Here is a 23,378-nt window from a genome sequence, read left to right on the forward strand (position 1 = left end):
CCAGGCTAGGGGTTGAGTCGGAGCTGTAGCTGCCGGTCTATACCACAGCCACAGCAACACGGGATCTGAGCCACATCTGCAACCTACACCACAGCTCATGGCAGTGCCAGATCCTTTAACCCACTGAGCGAGGCCAGGGATCAAACCCATGTCCTCATGGATACTAGTCAGGTTTGTTTCCACTGGGTCACAACGGGAACTCCGTGAATAGTAAACAGAAAAAGAGCTATTTCTGAAAAAAATCATCCCTAGCAAGCCCCACCTCCTCTGATTCAGAGGGCATGACCTCAGCCATGTCTGCAAGCTGGCACAAGGGGGAAAGTGGGAGAACTGTGCATCCTTAGCTGAAAAGTGGACTGGTTAGGACAGAGACAGACAGCAGAGCGAGTGGGCATCACCTGGCCGTCTCTGAGCAGCGGCGGGAAGTGGAAGAAGAGGGACTGGCCCAGGGACACCGTCTGGATTGGGTTGTCGAGGTTGTCACTTTTGTAAAGCTTTACCTGGAGGGAAGACAGAGCAGGATACACTTTTGAGACAAACATGACGCACACTGCATTTCAGCCATCCTTGGGACAGCTCATCTCTTGGGGGAGAGGCTCTTTGGAAACAAGGATCTCTGAAAGGGCAACTGCCCCCCAACCCCCGGAGGCCACTCCTGATGCCACTGAGATGCCAGTGCGTCGAAATGTTCAGATTTTAAGATAAGATTCTGACAGCTTACATTAACACTCAAAACGGTAAAAACCATTACCGTGGTGATGCCAGGCCTGCTGCCAGCACTTTACATACATCATCGCTGTCATCCCCACGGAGACTCAGAGAGCCTGCATCACCTCAGGTCGCATAATTATCACATGGTGGAGCGTAGGACCCAGCCCATGTCACCGACAGCCTCGCCCACTTGGCAGGGCCGCCCCAGCTGCTAGAACCTCAAGCCCACAGGTATGCCTTAAACTCAAAATGCATTCCCATATCGCACTTGCTTCTCTGGCTGCTTCCAGAAACAGCTCAGTGCTTTGCTGCCAGCCTTTCCTTCTCTCTGGCCTAGCTGGTCCCACTGCCACAGGCAACTGGGAACGAGAAGAAGGAAGCACAGGCCTGGCGGACATGAAAGCTGTGGGGGCTCTACGCTGCCCCCGCCCTCCCCAGGACCACACGCACACACGCTTCTACATAACGCACGTCAAGAGGCGTTTTCCCAAGAGGCCTATGGGTCACATCCAAGGCCATGTCTCTGCTCTTTTGCCCTGTACGGTGTTCTAAGTCAATCTGAATTCACTGCCTATATATAAAAGTCAGGTTATATCAAATAACTCAGACTTCTAGCTTTCTGGAAAATTCGGAAGTGGTACCAAATGTGGGCCAGAATCCCAAGGCAGCAATGACCTGGCAGGGCTGAGGAGGGCACCATCCCCTCCCATTCCCGCACCCCCGCCCCCAGTGCCCCAGCCCACTTCACTGTCTGGCATCACCTGCCTGGGATCACACACCTGCAGCCCCTGCAGGGCAGCTGAGGGGAGTTAAGCACACATTCTCACCTAAGTCAAATACCTCATTGGGTATAAAACTGCCAGCGCCTCTGAAAAACACATCCCCCCGTGACAATTCATTAACATCTTTCCACAGACTGCGGGGCACTGTATAGATGTTTTTTTTATCATTAATTGCAGACATGGAGATTCTGCTAGAGCTCGAACTGACCTTAAGAGGCCGCTGAGTCTGACTCCCTGAGCAGGAGACCAAGGCCCGTGGGAACGAGATGATGCTCCAGGTGGCCAGGTAACCACAGGGACAGGCACCAGCCTGGAGTGGCTGAGTCCTCTGCCCCCCTACCCCCATCCTGGATGGAACCGAGAAAGTCCTGAGGCGCTCTGCCCTAAAATCGTCCTTCCGCTTTAGACCCCAGATCATAAATCTGGGGTCTAAAGATTCTTTAGAATCTTTAGAATCTGGGGTCATAAAGATTCTTAAATCTCAGCCTCAGCCCTCAGCTAAGGCAAGGGCTGACTATTCATTAGGCTTCTACTGCGATGCTTCCAAACACACACATGGCTGGCAGTTATGTGAACAGTCATCTGAACCTAGACTGCATTTCTCTCCAGCGATCAGCAATCATTCCCCCAGATATGTGCTGGGATTGAAGATTCTTTTTTTTTTTTTTTTTTTTTTCCCTTTTTTGGGACCACACCCACTACATGTGGAGGTTCCCTGGCTAGTGGTCAAATCAGAGCTGTAGCTGCCAGCCTACCTCAAAGCCACAGCAACTCAGGATCCGAGCCGCATCTTCAGCCTATACCACAGCTCACGGCAATGCCAGGTCCTTAACCCACTGAGCAAGGCCAGGGATGGAACCCGCATCCTCATGGGTCCTAGTCAAGTTCATTGCCACTGAGCCACAGTGGGCACTCTGGATTGAAGATTCTTAAATCTCAGCCTCAGCCCTCAGCTAAGGCAAGGGCTAGACAGGCCCAGATAACCTGCTCCTTCTCGTCTCGGGGCCTCGAAGAACATGGCTCCATACCCTTAACAAGCTGGCCTTACCCACAATGTAGGAAGATACTCGGAGGAAGTGATCACGTTTCCACTTAAGTCAAACTGATTTATCTGCCGGAAAACGATGATGTTCACATCATCGATGTCATTATTCCCGACCTAGGAAGAGATAGGAAGGCTGCGATGAGGAAATTGGAAGGGGAACGTCCACTCCAGCCATGAGACCTCCGAGGAGGAGCTCCTTCCTGGCAGGCTTCACTCTGTATTAAGGGAGCAAAGTGCGTTGTTCGAGCAGCCTGAGTCCACAGTCACAGAGCGCAGGGGACGGGCTGGGCTGCTCCTGGCCCATAGGCACATTTTCTTTGACAAGCATAGCATTTTTTCCCTAAGTTTTAATGACTTGTCAACGTTTTTACTTTTGGCTTTTCAGGGCCGCACCTGCGGCATATGGAGGTTCCCAGGCTAGGGGTCGAATCGGAGCTATAGCTGCCAGTTTACACCACAGCAACGCCAGATCTGAGCTGCATCTGCAACCTACACCACAGCTCACGGCAACGCCAGATCCTTAACCCACTGAGCAAAGCCAGGGACCGAACCTACAACCTCATGGTTCCTAGTCGGATTTGTTTCTGCTGCGACACAACAGGAACTCCTTGTCAACATTAATTTCCTAATTAAAAAGAGCCCAATTTCCCAGCTTCTCTTGATAAAAGGGAAAGATGTTCTTCCGTGGCACCAATTGGCAGGAGCCAAGCCCCAGCTGCCCCCTCAGGGGCGGGCGGGGTGGGGTGGTGCATGTGCCCACCTGTTTGTCACCTTTGCATATGTGGGGCCGTGATCCATGTGACTGCCTGTGGTCCTGGTCTGAGTCCCCATGGCAGGAAAATATAAACTTATAAAAAGTAGCCATCACAGCCATTCAGACTGCCAGATGCCATAAAGACATCAGGAAGACCCACTTTCTAGGCCAAAGAGTCCTCAATGGCTCGCCGTCCTCCTTACCCCACATAAGCTTTATGTCTAATGCCAGCTAATAAAGCCACCGAGAGGCAGCCCCTCTTGCTCCACCCAAGCCCTCTCATTGAGCAAATGAGACAAATTCCACGGCAAAAAAGCTTCAGTTCAAATGATTTCAGGGCCACTTCCTGTGACCTAGGAAGCCACCTCTTTAGGGACCGGTTAGATAAGTTACGACCTCGAATATCAAGAGACTCTGTCCTCAGTGGGAAAAACAATGTCATCTGAATATAAGAAAGGTGGGCGGCCCCGCCGCCCCTTAAGCCCACACTCTCCTCACCACCCTCCATTATCTGAAATGCCGCTTGGGTCTTAAGATCGATCCCTCACTTGCAGAATCACGATCAGAGCGTGCAGGGGAAGTGGGGAAACAACCGCTCAGATTTGGTCTCTGGATGCGTGACAGCCATGCTGTTCATTAAAAACCCACATACGATGCTGCTTGTGAGGATGACACTGTTCTCTGAGGACCCTTAATTAGGCTTTAAAGTCCGCCCCCTCCCAACAGATGAAAGGCTCAGCCAGAGGAGCGCTGGAGGAATTTTTGATCAGGGAAGCAAGCACGCCGCAATTCCCCTGGGGACTCTCAGGCCTTACCGTAATGACCCGGTGGTGGGGGAGGGCCCGTTCAATGTGGTCGTTGCCTTCTGCCTTGAGCTGAACGTGGTACACACAGCCCGGCTGCAGAGAAACGCAGGAGTCACTTCGTTGAAAGGGGCGCTCGGCACAGGAGACCTATCCAAGCCTGCTCTGCAGCAGTGTCCCCACCCCCACCCCCTCTGGACAGGGGCATGCCTGTTCAGCCTCGGTGCCCAGGCTGAGGCCTGTTAACCTTCTTAAGAGGTCCCTTAAAAAGCCCCCTGGAGTTCCCACTGTGGTGCAGCGGGGTCAGTGGCATCTCTGGAGCACTAGGATGGAGGTTCGATCCCTGGCCCGGGACACTGGGTTAAGGATTCAGTCTTCCTGGCACTGCAGTGTAGGTTGCAACTGGGGCCTCATATCTGATCCCTGACCTAGGAACTCCATGTGCTGCAGAGGAGCCAAAAAAGGTTTAAAAAAAAAGAGGAAGAAAAAAAAAAGACACCCGATGTATAAATATTTCCCTTAAGTTCTACATTTCCTTCGAAATCCATTCAGTTTCATCTACCCAAGGAGAATCAAATGTGGTTTCTGATATCAAAATTGTAAGCATGACATGCTTATTCTGATAAAATTATCATTCCCTTGCTGTCCACCCCTCCCCTCTACCTGGATATGTGCACTGAGTGGGTCTCCGGAGTGACATTCGCAAAGGAGTATTATTTCTGGAAAGTGGGATTTGAGGATTTTCTTTTAAAAAAAAAATTCTTTTTCTTCTTTATGCATTTTATTCTAGTCCTCGGCTAGGCACAGATCATGGTTTAACAAAAAAGTCACTATTATAGGGAAAACTTTTTTGTTGACATTTGCACACAGTTCAGTTTTTAGCAGATAGCAGTAAAGTATTTTGTTCTAAAAAAGTCAGCACATTATGACAATTTTCCAACTGGGGGAAGTACACTGCTTTGAAGAAATGAAGTTTTCTGTTTGTTTTTTACATTGCTGCATGGGTTACTGGCAACTCTGATAGAGAAAGATATGAGTTCAAAAGAAGATTCCTCAGAAGTCTGAAAATCAGATAAAATTCAGCTTTAAGCAAGGCTTTAATAGTATAAATGAACCCACTGTTTGTCGACTTCTAAACCATTTTTTTCTGTTTTTTTTTTTTTTTTTGTCTTTCTAGGGCCGAACCCGTGGCATATGGAGGTTCCCAGGCTAGGGGTTGAATCGGAGCTGTAGCCACTGGCCTACGCCAGAGCCACAGCAAGGCCAGATCTGAGCCGCATCTGCACCCTACACCACAGCTCACAGCAATGCTGGATCCTTAACCCACTGAGCAAGGCGGGGGATCAAACCCGCAACCTCATGGTCCCTAGTTGGGTTCGTTTCTGCTGCGCCACAACGGGAACTCTGACTTCTGAACTTTTTTTTCTAACATACTTATTTGAAGAAAAGAGCTGCATCTTTCCCCAGAGGGTGACGGATCACTTAAACCTGCAAGGTTTAAAAACTTTTAAAGCCACCAATGTCTGATCACCAACAGCACACCTGACCCACTGACACTTGAGGCCTAGAACCCGGGGCTGAGGTCAAAGGTGGCTGGGTGCATGCAAGAAGGGACAACCCTGAGGCTGTAACCATTGATTCATAAGCCATTGAGGGCAGAATGGCCCTGGTCCCCTACAGTGACGTGCACCTGACTGTCTCTGTGCGGGCTGGGCAGCGTTCACATTAACCAGGGGCCCCTTCCAGGTGGAAACTTAAGGGTGGTTTTTTCTCCTTTTTCAAAATGTCATGTTCAACATGTTGCTTCAACTATTCCATAATGAGCACATGGTACCTTTACAAAGACAATAAAACCATTACGTTGAAAAAAATGAGAATAATCAAATTTATGATCACCAATAGACACACTAATTCACTTTATAGCTCGCTGAGGACTGGCAGCATTGGGTTGGGTTCAGAATAGCTCTCTGCACCTCAGAATGGAAAGACATGCGTGGCAATTCGTGAAGACAAGAAGAGGAGGCACTGCCAAAGCTGGGAAGAGCAGGCACTGCCCCCTAGCCCCTGGGCCTGGCCGGGGTGACCCTACAGCCCGCTGCTCCCACCCTACCTGGGTGACCCCTCGCTCCCAGCCAGGTGAAGCAACATCTAGGGACACAGCCTCTCCACCCAAGATGCCTTGACGAGGACACCACCCAGAAAGATCAACTGGGAAAGTGAATTCTGCTGGGGTTGGAGATCCTAAGGAAATCTCCAAAAAGGGCTCCAGCCTGGCGTCCTCTGGGAGACCAGGGAGCTCAATCCAAACCCTCAATGAGAAACGGCTAAGGCTCTTCGCCAGCCCCCAACCGAATCCTGGTGCCTGGGAGCCTGGGCTGCCACAAGGCAGTGACTCTAAACAACACTGGAAGTGCTAATGAATTAACACCTGTTATAAGGAGATGGATACTGGGGAGCATCAATTAAAATGGAAATCTACTGTCATGGAGAAGAAAACTAGATTCGGTTTAGTGAGATACAACGTGTTAACTTGCTGAGCTTAGAAAAACATGCCTGGGCCAGCAAGTACCAAGGGGGTGATGCAGAATCGGCATCTTGCAACCGTAAGAGGGAGGAGGGCCCGCCCGTGGGGAAGGCAGGCTGACGGGTGCGAGTGCTTCCCAGGCCCTCCTCCTGCCGAAGACAAGATGAGCTGCACACCAGGACCTATGCCTGCAGGTCCCTTGAAGACCACCTCAGGAGAAGGTGCTGTCCACTCTCGCTTTTTAACCATTTACTAAGTCAGTTCACCAGGCGCCGCTCCCTGTACTATACACCTACCAGCTCACTTAATGCTCGCAGTAAGGTAGACACTGTTCTCATCCTCACTTTACAGATAATGAAACAGAGGCAGGACGGAGGGGATGCTTGCCCGAAGTTATACAGCTAAGAAATGACAGAGGCGGGATTTGAACCCAGGCAGAAAGGTCTTAGTGTAGCCAGTGGAGGACCAAACTGCAAAGGCTGGGCCTGCACTGAACGTGTGAGATGGAGAACCTGATTCTAAGGATCCCTGCCTCTCCTGGGGCCCTGGGGCTGCAGCTGGCCCAGGGGTGGGCAACATCCATGCTGCCGCCCCCCTGGTCTTTCTGGAGCCACTGCTACAGCAGAGGGCAGTCCCCGGAGCCCCAGGCACGTGGCCTTCTCCGAGGGCAGAGGAGAGCTAGAAGGGAGTGTCACACTGAGGCTGTCCAAACGCCTGAGGTGGCAAGATAGCTGTCAGCTCGCTGAACCTGATGAGAAGACACGGAGGGTTGGGGGAGCGGTGGGCAGAGCGGGGTTGGGGGACCCACCCAGCCAGTGTGCATGTAGCTAGGCCATCCATACTGCAGGCCTCAACACGGCCCCAGGCGACACGCCCAAGCCCATCTTCCTCCTTTGGTTTGAACGCTCCACGCTCCCCAAGCAGCCTCCTGACTTGACTTTCAGGAACCCCAGTATGTGGACACTGGACTCAAGTATGTTCATCACTGGGGAGTGAGCATCACCCCAAGGTACCTATTCCAAAGTAAACTGGCAAATGGACAACATCTCAGCTCACGTGATTCAGGCAAACATTAGTCTGTTGCCAGGATATGTACGACTATCTCTGGGGTCAGCCAAGAACATCCAGTCTGCGAATCCAAAAGGCTGGGGACCTGAGTTCCCACTGCGGCTCAGGGGTTAAGGACCCGATGTAGTCTCTGTGAAGATATGGGTTTGATTCCTGGCCTCACGCAGTGGATTAAGAATCTGGTGTTGCCATGGCTGTGGCACAGGCCTCAGCTGCAGCTCTGATTCGACCCCTAGGCTGAGAACTTCCATATGCCGCAGGTATGGCCATAAAAAGAAAAAGAAAGAAAAGCTGGGGACTGAACCCCAGGCCTGAGCAGCCCAGTCCAGGGGTGCCATCCACCGACATTCTATCTGTGACTTCTACTTCGTGTCTGCTGGATGAGCAAATGAATGAATGGATGCACAGACAAAACTGAGGGGGAGAAGCACCATAAATTCGTGACCAAATGTTGCAGCTGCGACACCAAAGGGACAAATAAATTGGCTGTCTGGCCCACACAAAAAAGTTGTGGGTTCCTTAGTTGTTAACATCTAAAACACAGTTTTCATTTGGAAATGTTAATTTCTGACTTCTCTTTTTACGAACTCAAATGACCCGACCACCCTGACTCTGTCTTCTGACACGGCTGGAGCTGAATGGCTGCTGCCCCCTTCACGTAGGCCAGGCTCTCCCCGGGGCACCACAGTCTGCACCACTCCCTCCTGGGCACCCAGATTCCTCCAGCCTTGCACACTTCTCTCCTGGCCACACAGGCATCGGGTTTGAGAGCCCCGGCCTAAGCCATAACCACCCAACGTGAGGCAAGAGATGCACAAGCCCATCATTTTCCACCTTCATTTTGCTACAAGGCCCCAACCCAGTATGTCAGCAGCATAAAAGGTTTTTTGTTTTTTGTTTTTAAAAAAAGCATGTCAGCTAAGATAGGGACTGGGAAGGGTTTTGGGGCCTTATACTCCCCAATCCTCTTGCCCAGCCCACTCCTAGCAGTCTTGGGGGCATCGCAAGACACATCAGAACCAGGATAAAAAAAAAAAAAATCCACTAACAAGGGAATTCCCATTGTGGCTCAGCGGTAACAAACCCAACTAGTATCCATCTATGAGGATGTGGGTTTGGTCCCAGGCCTCGCTCAGTGGGTTGAGGAGCTACAGTGGAGGTCAAAGACGAGGCTCAGATCTGGTGTTGTGTGGCTGTGGTGTAAGCCAGTGGTTACAACTCTGATTTCAACCCCGAGCCTGGGAACCTCCATGTGCTGTGGATGCCCCTAAAAAAAAAAAAAAAAATCCACTAATGAAACAAGTTCCAAGTCTCACCAGCAGTCCACGTAACCTGAATTTCCCCTCTTCGTCTGTCACAGTGTCTTCTCCATAAATACTGCAGTCGTTCTGGCCCACCGCTTCCACAGCAACACCCTGTTCTGGTTCTCCGTTTAAGGAAGAAACTGTACCATAGCAACTAGAGGGATGAGAGAAGAAACGGAACATGACATCCTCATGGTTTTCTGAAGCACACAGAGAGATCTCAGGGAGCGCGTGGTCCTGCATGTACCAACAATTTACGGTGCAAAACAGCTCAGGGGAGGACTGTGCCCCAAATGACCCAGACAATTTGGTTCCAGCTGTACCACTTGCAGATCAAGCCTTGCTGCCAGATGGCTCAAGCTGTCCAGAAGGCTGTTGTCAACTTCTCGTCCACTTTAAGGGATGCCCCAGAAAGGTGTGACTAAAAAAGGCTAAGCTTTAATTATGGTATTTTGTTGTTGTTGTTTTATTTAAATAATGAAGCATCCGATAAAATGAAAATAAATCATTTCCTCTTTCATCCCATTTTTACATTCAATTGAAAATGGTCCATTATTCTAAGCCTGCTCCTTCTGGTTAAGTGCTTTTGCAAATAGGTATAAATTCTGTGTGTGTGTAAAATACATACATACATATATATATATATATATATATATATATATATATATATTTACACACACACTAATATTTGCATAAACTATCCTGGAGGTATTCAGAAACACTGGAAGATCTAGGTAGTCGGGAGACAAGGACAAGAGGGGAACTAACTTCACATCATATACACTCTTTTTAACATTTTAAAGTTTTACTCAAGTGAATACATTTCCTCCTTTTCAAAATTTAACTCAAGGTTCACACTTTTTTTATTTTTATGTTCGCGCCAACAGCATGCAAAAGTTCCCAGGCCTGGGATCGAATCTTTGCCATAGCAGTGACCTGAGCCACAGCAGTGACAATGCCAGATCCTTAACCTGCTAAGTCACCAAGGAACTCCAAGTTTCAAATCTTTTTTTTTTTTTTTAAATAAACATTTTTAGGGTTCTCATTGTGGCCCAGCAGGTTAAGAACCCGACATAAGGTTCATGAGGATCCGGGTTTGATCCCTGGCCTCACTCAGCAGGTTAAGGATCCAGTGTTGACACAAGCTGCAGCATAGGTCACAGATACCACTCGGATCCCAAGTTGCTGTGGCTGTGATGTAGGCCAGCAGCTGCAGCTCCAATTCCACCCTGAGCCCAGAAATTTCCACATGCCACAAGTATGGCCATAAAAGGAAAAAAAGAAATTAAACAAATAAACAAAAAATTTTAAGAACCAAACAGGCTCTCTTAGGCCAATTTCAAAATAGGAACCTTGAAGAGTTCCTGCTGTGGTGGCGTAATGGGATCAGTGGCGTCTCTGCAGCGCCAGGACACACGTTCAAACCCCGGCGCGGCACAGTGGATTAAAGGATCCAGTGTTGCTGCAATAGCAGCATAGGTTGCAACTGTGGCTCGGATCTGATCCCTGCCCCGGGAACTCCAAATACCGAAGGGTGGCCAAAAAAAAAAAACACATTATTAATTTTTTTTTTTTAAAAAAAAGGAACTTTGTGACCAAATCACTTGTTTGAGATATTAGAAGAAAAGGGCAGCAGTCAAAACCCTGTGCACCTCGTGGATCATCTCCCTATCTTACAAATAAAGCCACTAGGAGGACCAGGGCGGGTTTCCAGAGAACAGAAGCGTGAGTGTGGCCCCGCAGCCGGGCCGGCCCACCTGTAGGCCGTGCGGTAGCCGGTGATGGTGATCTTCAGGTTCTGCCCTTCCTGCACCTCGATCATCTGCGAGGATGGCTCGAACCGGAATTCCTTCATCATGGGCTTGAAGTAATACTGGCCAGGGCTCTGGCGAGAGACAACCACAGGCTGAGCCTCTGCTGCAAATCTAGATGTGGCTTAAACGGGGGTGGCTGAAGTCGTTGTGGACCAGAATTAGGCCCTGAGAGCTCCAGGGCTTTCTGGACACACCGAAATGCTCACTCTAACTCTATCATAAATAGTGACAGTAACAGCAATTACAACTTTAGTAGCAGCTGTCATTATCCTGCGCCTACAGTAACTCCATGGGGTAGAAATTATATCCAAATTTTATGAATGGAGCAACTGAGGCTCCGAGAGGTCAAGTAACTTGCCCGAGATGACACCACAAGTAAACAGCAGAGGGAAGGTTTGAAGCTGCATGTGCATCACTGCCCAGCACGTGATCTCTCAGATCCACATCGGCCTGTCTGCAATGTCCCTGTAGTTGTCACTTTATTCCCAGGACTGACGAGATGGTCAGCTGATATGCACTCCTAAGCCCCTAGCACTCAAGTCCTCAGACTATGTCTCCAGGGAAAAAATGGGTGTTGTTCCCCCACCACGGAGACCGTGCTCTGAGGAAGAAACCCAAGTTCACCCCCAGACAAGACTCAGATCAGAAACAACACGGTCCTGTGGTTAATGCAAGGGATGCTTAAGACAGGAGCCGCTGTGGCTGGAGTGATTAATTACACTTGTCTCAGAGACAAGTGGGTGACCAGAAACAAGAAGTCTGTGCAGAAGGGACATGAATCAGCCACGTTAAGTTCTGGTGAGAGCAACCCTCTAATTACGTCTGGTCCCCTAAGAAATGTAAAACACTCCATGCCAGGGTTCTGTTCGCAGGTTGTCAAGCAATACACAAGCCACGGCCACTGTGTCCCCACACTCTCTTGAGGGGAAGACAGGAAGGCAGGAAATTGCCAGACACCTTACCAGATTCGAGAAGGTCAGAATGCCATTGTCCTGAGTCAAGAGGTTGGAACGAAACACGCCCCCGCTGAGGGATAAGAGGACCCCGGGGAGGGGCTGGTCGTCTTCGGCTTTTATCTGGGGGACAGAAAGGAACCCCAGAGCAAGGTGAACTCATGTTAACCACAAAGGGAACAGTTCTTAAGTCAGGAGAGCGTTCTTTTTATTTATTTATTTTTTCCTTTTTATGGCCACACTTGCGGCTTACAGAATTCCAGGCTAGGGGTCCAAGCAGAGCTGTAGCTGCCAGCCTACACCACAGCCACAGCAATGCCAGATCCAAGTCGCATCTGCGCAACGCCGGATCCTTAACCCGATGAGCAAGGCCATGGATTGAACACACATCCTCACAGACACTATGTAGGGTTCTTACCCGCTGAGCCACAACGGGAACTCCAGGAGGTCATCTTAATGGCTTGTTTTTATTTGCTTGCTACTCATGGGGTGGGGGGGCATGCACAAAAGGTCTCTTCCTCATACCCAGAATAACCGATGTTAAGAGCTTGGTGTGCAGCCTTCCAGGACTCTCTAGGCCCACACACATCCTATCACTGCTCCTGCTACTGTTACAGACTTGGTGAGTGACTGGGCGGGGGCGGGGTGGAGGAGGTGAGACAAAGGGGCCCTGGGAAGCGTATGATTCTGTGACTGCGCTGGCTTGCTCTGCCCTCGGCCACTTCTCGGCGGCCCGCTTCCACTGTCCCCACAGGTGGCCTCGGTGTTTTGGAACAGCTGCATTTCATTTGAAGGCAGAGGTGGGAAACCATAGCTCAAAAGCCAGCCATGGGGGTTTGCGATGGAAAAAGAGAGATCTGAGCATCCCTGAGCCTGTGTATCTTTGGGCACTAAGGTTTTTTCCTTTTCCGAACAGTCAATTCCTAGGAGTAGAATTGCTGGATGTGTGCACTTCAGATTCAGAAGAAAAAAAACAAAACGAAAAACCCAAACTGCCCTCCAGGGTGGCTGTAACCATTTCCAGGTCTACAAATTACCTATACAGGGAAAACACATGCGTGCCAAAAAATGGATATTGTCTTGATGATTGTGCGTCTAACCCCAAACCCAGCGTTTCGATGGTAATTTCCACTGCGTTTCCCTAGTTACTACCAAAGTCGAGCATTTCCTGTAGGTTTATTATCGACTTGTATGACTCCCGTGAATTGCCTTTCATATCCTTGGTTCATCTTTTCACTGCTGGGTTGCCTCTTTTTTATCGATCTAGGACTTCCTTGTAAACTGGGATACTATTTATGGTACAGATATTTCTTCCCACTCTGTCTTTTGATTTGGTTTAAAGTGCATTCTGCAATATAGAATTTTAATTATGCGATATGGTCTTTCGTTTCCTTTGGGCTTTATGTTGAAAATATTCATCCTCAAGGATCTCTAGACTCACTCTGTACATCACACGGCATGCTTCTTCCCAAAAAGGACCGAGGGAAGAGAGAAAGACATCAAACACCATCACAGAAACATCCCATGTCCTTTCACAGAGAGCAGAGTCAGGATGAAAGCTTAAAATACTTCCCTAAAGGTATGCGGGCAAGCTGAAGTCAACAGCTCTCCAAACTGCAAGTGGAAGAAGCCAGACTGAAAAAGAGTAGGCCCTTAATGATTCCACACATAAAAAACTCTGGATGATTCGAACTGATCCAGAGTGACAGAAGGCAGATCAGACGCATGGAGAGGAGCCGGAGAGAGAGGTTACCGAGGATAGGAGGAAATTTTGGAGCATGACACGTGTGTCCACTATTTTGATTGTGGTGGTGTTTACGTGGGGGCAGTCATATGTCGAAACTGTCAAATTAGGAGTTCCCGTCGTGGCTCAGTGGTTAACGAATCCGACTAGGAACCATGAGGTTGCAGGTTTGATCCCTGGCCTCGCTCCGTGGGTTAAGGATCCGGCATTGCCATGAGCTGTGGTGTAGGTGGCAGACGGGCTCGGATCCCGCGTTGCTGTGGCTCTGGTGTAGGCCGGCGGCTACAGCTCCGATTCGACCCCTAGCCTGGGAACCTCCATATGCTGCAGGAGCAGACGAAGAAATGGCAAAAAGACAAAAAACAAACAAACAAACAAAAAAACTGTCAAATTATATACATTGTGTGCAGTATATTGTGTGTCTATTAGACCCCATAAAGCTGCTTTTTAAAAGCATGTGCTGGGAGTTCCCTGGCGGCCAAGTGGTTAAGGATCTGGCACTGTCACTGCTGTGGCTCGGGTCACGGCTATGGCAGAGGTTCGATCCCTGGCCTGGGAACCTCCACAGGGACCACAGGCTGTGGGTGTAGCCAAAAACGGAAAACATTTTTTAAAAGATAAAAGCATATTGGAGTTCCCGTTGTGGCTCAGCAGTAGCAAACCCGACATCAGGAGGCAGGTTCGACGCAGGCCTCGGTTGGTGGGTTAAGGATCCGGCATTGCTGTGAGCTGTGGTGTAGGTAGCAGACACTGCTCAGACCCCGAACTGCTGTGGCTGTGGTGTAGGCCGGCAGCTGCAGCTCCGATTCAACCCCTAGCCTAGGAACGTCCATATGCTGCCGGTGCGGCCCTCAAAAGACAAAAACAAACAAAAAGCATATGGTGTTACCTCAAAGCTCACACCTGCCAAGGCATAAGCCTTGAAGTCTCCGATGGTTCCCTCCACTGCTGTCAAAACGTAGCCCTCCTTCTGTGATGACACGGTGTACTCCAGGTCACTGTGCAGCGGCCCAACGCTGAATGAAAGAAAGACATGCTGCAGGTGGCTCTGCCTCAAACCCCGGAGGAACTATCACCTGCCCCAAGGAAACCTGGCCCCCCAGTTTCTTTCCTAGGCTCCCCAACTGTGTCCCAAGCAAAGGTTTCTTAGTCACGGGCTTACCTGTAGGCACCTTTGTCGTCGGTAAAGACTGTGATCAGGGGTGAACTCGCCCCCTTCTCACTGATGACAATCTCCACTCCCTCCAGCTCTGGGTGGATCTGGCCTTCTAGAAACAAGCCAGCTTTCCCCTGGATCTCGATCAGCTTCCCTGGGCAGCTTTCTACAAAGGGAAGAGAGAAACAGACCAGGGTAACTAGACCGGGATCCTCAGGAACCCCAAGTGGTCCAATCCTCTCTCCATCAACGAAAGACCCTGCTCAACTGCCAGGAACATGAGAAGGTCCAGCAAACAAGAGCTAGACCTTCCCTGGGCCTCTCCCTCGGCTCTAACAGGCCACAGGGGAGAGAAGCCATTAACTGCAGGTAAGCGCCTGGGCAGCTGGACCTCAGGGGACCCAGCAGGGAAGGCTGCCCTGGACAGCCTGGCCCTACCTTCCGAACACACAAACGCCCAGGGTTTAATGAACCTACAGTGCTGGAAAAAGCGATCGTAGCCTCAACATTCCACCAGCAACCACTTGTGGTTATCCAATCCCAAAAAGACCCTCCCATCCCTCCAACTGAAAAGCATACACATCACAAACAGTGTAGACACACAGACAGGTCAGATGTTTCAACAGCTGATGATTTTGCTTTTTGTCTACCCACTGGTGACACCTGATAACGTCGAGGAAAACCAAGTCCTTTTGTAAAAAGTCCCCCAGTTCTAAGAGTGAAAGTTACTTTTACTGATTTCGACCTTTCATTCATTCATTCAGACCTGTCATTCACTGAATGAATGAAACAGCAACATCTTTGTGCTGAGGCGATTGAAGGGGCCTTACAAAGATGGTTCCACCACAAGAACAGCACAGAATAGAATGCAGAGAAAGGAACTGGTGCAAAAGCGTGTCACCGGCTCGCTGAACTGGCCTTTACCTCCACTGACGGTAGCTTCCATGGAAGGTGGATAAAACAGCAGCTCTTTAGAGGAGGGTGTGACAGTGATTTTCTCTCCAGACCTAAAATAATCAAGATACATCAGTGTGGCTGGTCTGGGCCCCCATAAGGACGAACATTAAAACAGAGGACATTGCAAGAAAAGCTCGGGGGCGCGTACCGTGCCCAGTAGGAGAAGTCGTAGGAGAAGGGGCCCTGTAATTCATCCACCATCTCCTGCACGGGGGGCTTGGTGCCTCCCTCGCCTCCTTCCTCTCCGCCGTTCTTCTCCCTCTCCTGCCTGCGGCTCTCGATCTCCGCCAGCTGCTGCTCCCTCCGCAGCTCCTGCACGGACTTCAGAGGGCCCAGGACCAGGGCGGGTTCACTGTCGATGGAAGATCTGGAAGAGAAGAAGAAGCAGCCCCAAAGATGAGGTCACTCAGCCTGTGGTCCCTGGGAACCGGACATTGCTGCAAGCAGAGATCCATCAGGAAAAAGCCAAGCACCTCATGATGCCCTCGCTGCAGAGTCTTCTCCAGTTTTGAATAAACTAAGTGTTTAAAAAAAAAAAAAAAACACCCTGGGATAAATACCCCTGACTTCCTGACTTGAAGGAAACGTGTCAGATTTCCCGTAGGACATGGAGTTCTTTGCACACCTCCGTCTTTGGACTTTCAGCCTTTACTGAGGTCGTGCTCCGAGAGAGAGCCAGGCGCTGAGGACACTCCAAGCAGAACAGACAACATTCCCCAACCAGGTGGCGTCCACATTCTCGTGGGAAGAAAAGGATGTCAGATGACAAGTACGCCAGGCTGTTGAGGCTTCCAGAAGAAGGACTTGTGGCTTGTTTGCTCCCCCTGAGGCTGTGACTCCCAGGAGGGCAGGCGCTGTCACCTACACCAGTGCCTCAACACTGAGGATGCTCCGTGAATATTCTCTTCACGGACCCAAGGGGGGAACGGGAGGCAGACAGAAAGATGGAGACGCAGCCGTTAAGGCCACTGCAAATAAGGTAAGAGGGGAGAAAGACTTCCATCCTACTTGACAAAGACGGTCTCGGAGAGTCAAAACGCCTTCATTTCCCGAGAAAAATAGCGTGTCAGATGCACCCACCACAGGGCAGGAACCCCCGTCAGATAGGACATTCAGACGAACCGGGCCCTCGGGGAAGGACCGCCTTTCACACACTTTCTCTCGTGACCCTTCTCACCAAAGGCACCTGCTCTATTTCCCAAGCTGTCGAGAAAGGGTCTGAAAGAAAACTGGCAGGTTTTTTTGGAATTTGCTAAAACATCTAAAATACCGTGAACAAACGAAAGGGTTTTTTTCTTCCTCAGCGAAGACAGGAAGTGTAAAGACTTCAGAGTGAAATTTAAGACACTGAAACGAACTGTCAGAAGGCTCTTCCTCATCCACAGTTAATTCCTGACTCATAAAAGGAGGGGACCAAGGCTGTTGTGAATTTACGGCTGTGCATTTAAGGATGAGAGCGGGAGCGCCGTTTGCACAGACACCTGGAGCTAACAAACCAAACGTCGTTTTCAGAGCATCTGTGAGAGAAGTCCCCGGGCCTGGCGCACCACCTCCCACGCTCGGCCACCAAGGAACGCCAGGCTTACTTGATGGTCACTGTGACATCCATCATTTTGTCAGTGGTGATGGTTCCAAGGACATGGTGGCGAATGGCTGTCAGCGTCAAGATACTGGGTGAAGACCTATAAATCAGAGGAGTGGAAAGGAAACGCCACACTGTCACCTCGTGGTTCTCAAAGGATCACAAACAGCCCCGTTACAGGTGACCTTCCTGACCCTGAAATACACTACACGAAACTGCTCTCAGCTTGGCACGAAATAAGGCTTAGAATACATCCAAGTGTCTTAAAAGAGTCAACTGATTCTCCACTCCAAAAGTTACACCTCCAATTCCCAATAAAACCCAGAGCTATTTACAAAACTAGAAAAAAGGTAGATCCGAACTCAAGAAATTCCCATCAGTGAGGGCTGAAAGACTCGACAAACATTATATTTAAGCCACTTCAAAACCACGGCCTCCCAGAGTTCCCGCTGTGGCTCAGTGGGTTAAGAACCCAACATGGTAGCTGTGAGGATCCAGGCTTCCTGGCCTCATTCAGTGTGACCGCGAGCTATGGTGTAGGTCGCAGCTGCAGCTCAGATCTGGTGTTGCTGTGGCTGTGGCGTAGGCTGGCAGCTGCAGCTCTGATTCGGCCCCTAGCCTGGGAACTTCCATATGCCATAGGAGCAGCCCTACAAAGCAAAATATCTGTATTTTGACTGAAGGAGAGATTTGCACTCACTCTCCTTCACAGAAGACACACAGAGACAGAGCAGTCAGCACCCCGCTTACGTGTCATAGGTGTAGAACGCTTGCTCGAACCGGTGGCAGGAGCGAGGGGTCACCTTGTACACACCTGCAGCCAGGAAACCAAAAGTAATTTTCAGAGAAGGGCATCTATTATGCTGAACTATTCTGACATCTGAAATCCCAAGGTGGTGTCTCTCAGGTGGAGACTCACAACACACATCAGAGAGGAACAATGTGGGATCAGAAACACCTTCTCCGCTGCCCATGGTGGCTTCTTGCCGATGACCCGATCCACTGAAAGGCCCACTCACAAAGTCAAGATTTTCACTTTCCATAATGTAACAACGCACAGTTGCTTAATATGCACAGACCACGCTAACAGACACACAGGGCGAGAAGGAACAGGAAGTCCGTTTCTCCCGCAACTCAGACTGAGAATGTTCTGCTTAACAGATTCTGTGAAAGATCCCAAAAACGGCCACAGCCCGGGCTCCTGCCTATAAATATGCCCAGAAGGGGGGATGGGGCAGGGGAAGGCCCCCAAAATTGTGAAATAGCTGCAGAAAACCCTTTTACCTGTGAGCTGATACAGAGCAACATTCAGCTATCATCTGCCAGAAGAATATGGTTTCAGGAAGAAGTAAAGTGTAACAGTGGATTCTCCCAAATGATCTTTTTTTTTTTTTTTAAGGGCCATACCCACAGCATATGGAAGTTCCCAGGCGAGGGGATGAATAGGAGCTACAGCTGCTGGTCTACACCACAGCCACAGGAATGAAGAATCCAAGCTGTGTCTGCAACCTACACTCCAGCTCACGGCAACACCAGATCCTTAACCCCATGAGCAGGGCCAGGGACTGAACCTACATCCTCATGAATACTAGTCAGATTCTTAACCAGCTGAGCTACAACAGGAACTCCTCCCAAATGATCTTTAACCAACATTTTGGCCACATGAAACCAAAGCATAAAATTAGTTCCAATCCCCTCTGCTCGTTTCTGTCACACTAAGCAAACTCCACTGTAGTTACTAGGTTTAAATAATTAGGTTTCTCCATTCGTTTGTTCTTTCATTTGACAAACACTGACCAAGCTCCAGCACCCCCTCGAGCCAGGTGCTATGCCAGGTGCAGGGACACAAACACAGTCCCTGCCTTCGTGGGGTTTACCATCTACAGAGAGAGAGAGAGAAGCATTCGACAGCCACATGCACACTAAGTGTGATGGGTGCAGTCAGGGGAAGAACGGGGCAGTGGAGGCATGAGTACAGCGGGCAGATCTAAACAACCATGGATGGCCAGCCTCCCTGGGAAAGTAATATCAGCCTCAGAACCAAGAAGCAGCAGGTAGGCGGGCAGAGCTGGGCAGGTGTGGAATGGAGGCGCAGAGAGAGCGCCAAGGCAGCCACCCTTCCTGCCTTGATATCAGCTCCTGCTTACGTTTAGGGTGAAAGTGTGTCCAGGCTCAGGCAATAAATCCAACCGACCCAGGCTCCCTTGCAGCTAGAAGTGATCACATGCCACGGCTCTGGCTTAGAAGACTTAAAGGAAGTTTTCTGGAGGATGAGGCATGGAAAAAGTTGACCCGTCCCCTCGCCTCATCTTCCTGCCTTAAACACAGTAAGTTTCCTGGGGCGAGAGAAGGCACCTTGAAAACACAAGGTGAAAAATACAAGGGAAGGAGTTCACCCTATGGCACAGTAGGTTAAGGATCCAGTGTTGCCACAGTTGCAGTGTAGGTTGCAGCTGTGGCTCGGATCAATCCCTGGCCAAGGAACTGCCATACGCCACAGCTGCAGCCATTAAAAAAAAAAAAAAAAAACAGGGAAAAGGGCTAAAAGAATCACAGAGACACCAACCCTAACACCTACCAGCTGCTAAACCCACACCTGAAGCCACATGCTGTGAAACTTCGTAACTGACCCAAATTAACCTCCACTTGTTGATGGCACTTTTGGACAGACTTTGCTACCTGCAGCCAAGGGCATCCATATTAAAACACGGGACAGAGGGGCTAGAGCAGAGAGCGACGAGTAGAGGAAGATTATACAGGAGCTCAAGATCTGACTAAGGGTTTTATACAGTGGTCCCCCCACCTGTGGGGTATATGTTCTAAGACGCCCAGTGGGTGCCTGAAATTGAAGACAGTACCGAACAGCCGACATTTTCACCTACACTGAGGGGTAGGTAAGGTATGCGGCGTGGATATGCCGGACGAAGAGCCGACTCACATCCCGGGGGGGCAAGAGCAGAATGGTGAGAAATGTCATCGCACTACTCAGAACGCCACGCAATTTCAAAGTTAGGAACTGCTTCTTTCTGGAATTTCCCATTTAATATTTTTGGACTGCAGCTCACCACATGTACCTGAAACTACGGAGAGTGAAACCGTGGGCAAGTGGGGATAACAGTATTTTATGTTGGGAACCAAGAGAAGTCACTGAATTATTCATTAGAAAAATGCAAAATAAAACCACAGTGAGATACTACTTTACACCTACCAGGATGGCTAAAACTCAAAAGGACAGGCAGTATAGCAAATACTGGTAAAGGTGTGGAAAAACAAGAACCCTTGGGCATTGCTGGTGGGAATATCAAATGGCAAATACAGCCTCTCTGGAAAACAATTTGGCAGTTTCTTAAAAAAATTAAACATGAATTAATGCCATCTGCAGCAACATGGATGGAACTAGAGATTCTCATACTGAGTGAAGTAAGAAAAAGACAAATACCGTATGATATCACTTATATCTGGAATCTAAGATACGGCACAAATGAACCTTTCCACAGAAAAGAAAATCATGACTTGGAGAATAGACTTGTGGCTGCCTAGGGGGAAGGGGAGGGAGTGGGGTAGACTGGAAGCTTGGGGTTAATAGATGCAAACTATTGCCTTTGGAGGGGAGAAGCAATGAGATCCTGCTGTGTAGCACTGGGAACTATGTCTAGTCACTTACGATGGAGCATGAATGACAATGTGAGAAAGAAGAATGTATACATGTATATTTCATCATGCTGTACAGTAGAAAAAAAATGTATTGGGGAAATAACAATAAAGAAATTTTTTAAATTAAACATGAATTTATTATATGCTTCCATCCTAGGTACCTACCCAATAGGTGTCCACACAGACTTGTACACAAATGTTCCAAGCAACATTATTCATAACAGCCCCAAACTGGAAACAATTCAAATACCCACCAATGGATGAATGGATACACAAACTGTGATATATCCATGCAATGGAATACTATTTACCAATAAAAAAGAACAAACTGCAAACATCTGCTACAAGCTGGATGAATTTCAGAAACATTATGCTAAGTGAAAGGAGCCTTAAAAATACCAGTGTTGTATGATTTCATTATGTGAAATGTCTAAAAAACGGCCAATCCATAGAGACAGAAAATAGGTTAGTGGCTGCCTGGAGCTGGGAATGGAAATGAAAACTGTAACCATGCAGGAAGGGTATGACTGGGGTGGTGAAAATGTTCTAAACTGGATTATAATGATGGTTGTACAACTAGGTATACTTACTAAAAATTGCATTGTACCTTGTAAATGGGTTAATTTTATGGTCTGCAAATTGCATCTCAATAAAGTTAAGAGAGAGAAACGTGGAAGGATGTTAGTGAGGTGGGCGATGATCCAGTCTTGATCTTAGAAAGACCACTCATCACAGAGGTCATGGGCTGATGCTGTCATAGTTTTAGAAGTGAAAGGGGGCAACTCAAACCCTAGAGACTGAGAACAGGTGCCAACCCCCAACTCTAATTCTCTGGGTAAAAATGCTCCCCCCAGAGGAGAGAGAAGGAAAAACAAGAATACTCAAATCGGAGTGGTGCAGCAAAAACAAATCCAACTAGGATCCATAAGGATGTGGGTTTGATCTCTGGCCTCACTCGGTGGGTTGGGGATCCAACACTGCCATGAGCTGAGATGTACACAGGTCACAGACATGGCTTAGATCCTGTGTTGCTGTGGCTGTGCTGTAGGCCGGCGGCTGTAGCTCCCCTAGCCTGGGAACTTCCACATGCTGTGGGTGAGGCCCTGAAAAGACCAAAAAAAAAAAGGGTTATTCGAACCACAACCAAAATTGATAGCTTGATGCGAATTGAATGGTGGTGGGAAGAAAACATCTTTAAAACCACCTTCTGGTGCCTTTCCATTTCTCTAACTCATAGCACATCAATCCTCCCAGACTCACCGGGCTTGGACAGGCAGAATCGGTTGACTCCTTTGGAGAGGTTATAAATCCCCACGTTCTCAGGTCCATTTCCATCCTGATAGAATTCCTAAGGGACCAAAGCCAATACAATGACTTACTAGGGGAGATGGAGACACCAGATGATTAATATTATTTCTCTTTCTGAACCAGTCATCTGTTTTGCCCATTAATCATTTCAGCACTTGGGTACCACAGGAAAATTAAAAACCTTCCAAAACTTCCAGCAAAAATGTGCTCCCTTTCATTCAATCAACAGATATTTGTTGAGCACCTGCTATGCGGCAGACCCAGGGCTGGGCCGTGGTTGCCGACATGGCTCTCGTTTTCAGGGAGGCTTATATTCGAATATGGGAAGAGAAAAAATCCAAGTCTTCAACAAAAAGGTCAAGAGATGTCAGCTAGGAAGTAACAGCCGAGAGGAAACAAACAGGCTGGGAAAAGCACAACCACCACGGAGGCTTCTGCAGCTGGGCCTCGGCGCAGGCCTCTCCTGAGCACATCACACTGGGGCTACGGGTTCAATGATGAGAAAAGGCAACTACGCTCAGGTGTGGAGAAGACGCTGCATGCCCGGCAGAGAGAAGAACACGCGCCAGGGCCCAGGACAGGGAGCGGGCTTGGAGTGGAACTGGAGGCAGCCAGTGTGCCCAGGCCGTGGGCAAGGGGGAGAGTGGCAGGAGGTAAGGTGGGAGTCGGGGAAGGGACTTCGGGCCATCGTTAAGGAATATGGAGCTGAGTCTCAGGGAGATGGAAATCCACTGGAGGGTAGGACTGGTTTCCTAAATGTCTATGGCTTATTCTCTCCCATCTCCTGTTACAAAGCTGATTGCTGAACATTGGAGTTAGGCAGTTAGAGCATCAACTGGCATCAGGAACACCCGTTTCACTGTCTCTAGTGTCTAACATAAGTGGTCACTTCATTGCCATTTGCCTGTTTCTCTGGTTTTTTGGAGGGGCAAGGGTTTTTTTGGGGGGGTGTCTTTTTAAGGGCCACACCTGCAGCATATGGAAGTTCCCAGGCCAGGGGTCCAATCTAAATTACAGCTGCCAGTCTATACCACAGCCACAGCAACTCAGGATCCGAGCCAAGTCTGTGACCTACACCACAGCTCATGGCAACACCAGATCCCTAACCCACTGAGCAAGGCCAGGGATGGAACCCAAATCCTTATGGATACTAGTCAGGTTCATTACTGCTGAGCCACAACGGGAACGCCCCATTTTTTTTAATTGTTGTTTTTTTATT

At 49.1% G+C, this 23,378-nt stretch overlaps 1 protein-coding gene across 12 annotated transcripts in view; it reads right to left on the reverse strand.

Annotated features, from left to right (window-relative positions):
- Positions 1-23,378, reverse strand: part of LOC100626015 (BOS complex subunit NOMO1) — a 61,181-nt gene that overhangs the window by 5,285 nt on the left and 32,518 nt on the right. For 8 of the 12 annotated variants that reach the window (XM_021086558.2, XM_085017477.1, XM_085017486.1 and 5 more), the window contains 13 exons: positions 22,112-22,199; positions 17,948-18,011; positions 17,202-17,297; positions 15,764-15,982; positions 15,583-15,665; positions 14,665-14,824; positions 14,392-14,518; positions 11,768-11,881; positions 10,749-10,876; positions 9,004-9,145; positions 4,108-4,191; positions 2,542-2,652; positions 399-500 (listed from right to left, as the gene is read on the reverse strand). In XM_021086558.2, coding sequence (XP_020942217.2) covers positions 399-500; positions 2,542-2,652; positions 4,108-4,191; positions 9,004-9,145; positions 10,749-10,876; positions 11,768-11,881; positions 14,392-14,518; positions 14,665-14,824; positions 15,583-15,665; positions 15,764-15,982; positions 17,202-17,297; positions 17,948-18,011; positions 22,112-22,199 — 1,518 coding nt within the window. Of the gene's footprint in view, positions 1-398; positions 501-1,648; positions 1,916-2,004; positions 2,245-2,541; positions 2,653-4,107; positions 4,192-9,003; positions 9,146-10,748; positions 10,877-11,767; positions 11,882-11,960; positions 13,810-14,314; positions 14,519-14,664; positions 14,825-15,582; positions 15,666-15,763; positions 15,983-17,201; positions 17,298-17,947; positions 18,012-22,111; positions 22,200-23,378 lie in introns of those variants that run through there. The other 4 variants (XR_014840711.1, XM_085017478.1, XM_085017479.1 and 1 more) reach the window with 4 other exon arrangements.

Source organism: Sus scrofa, chromosome 3 (genome assembly GCF_054392235.1).
Source record: "Sus scrofa isolate SSC_HxYL_T2T_F1_AM1 chromosome 3, Sscrofa_HxYL_maternal_Yorkshire_Landrace_v2.0, whole genome shotgun sequence".
In the NCBI taxonomy this organism is placed as follows: Eukaryota; Metazoa; Chordata; class Mammalia; order Artiodactyla; family Suidae; genus Sus; species Sus scrofa.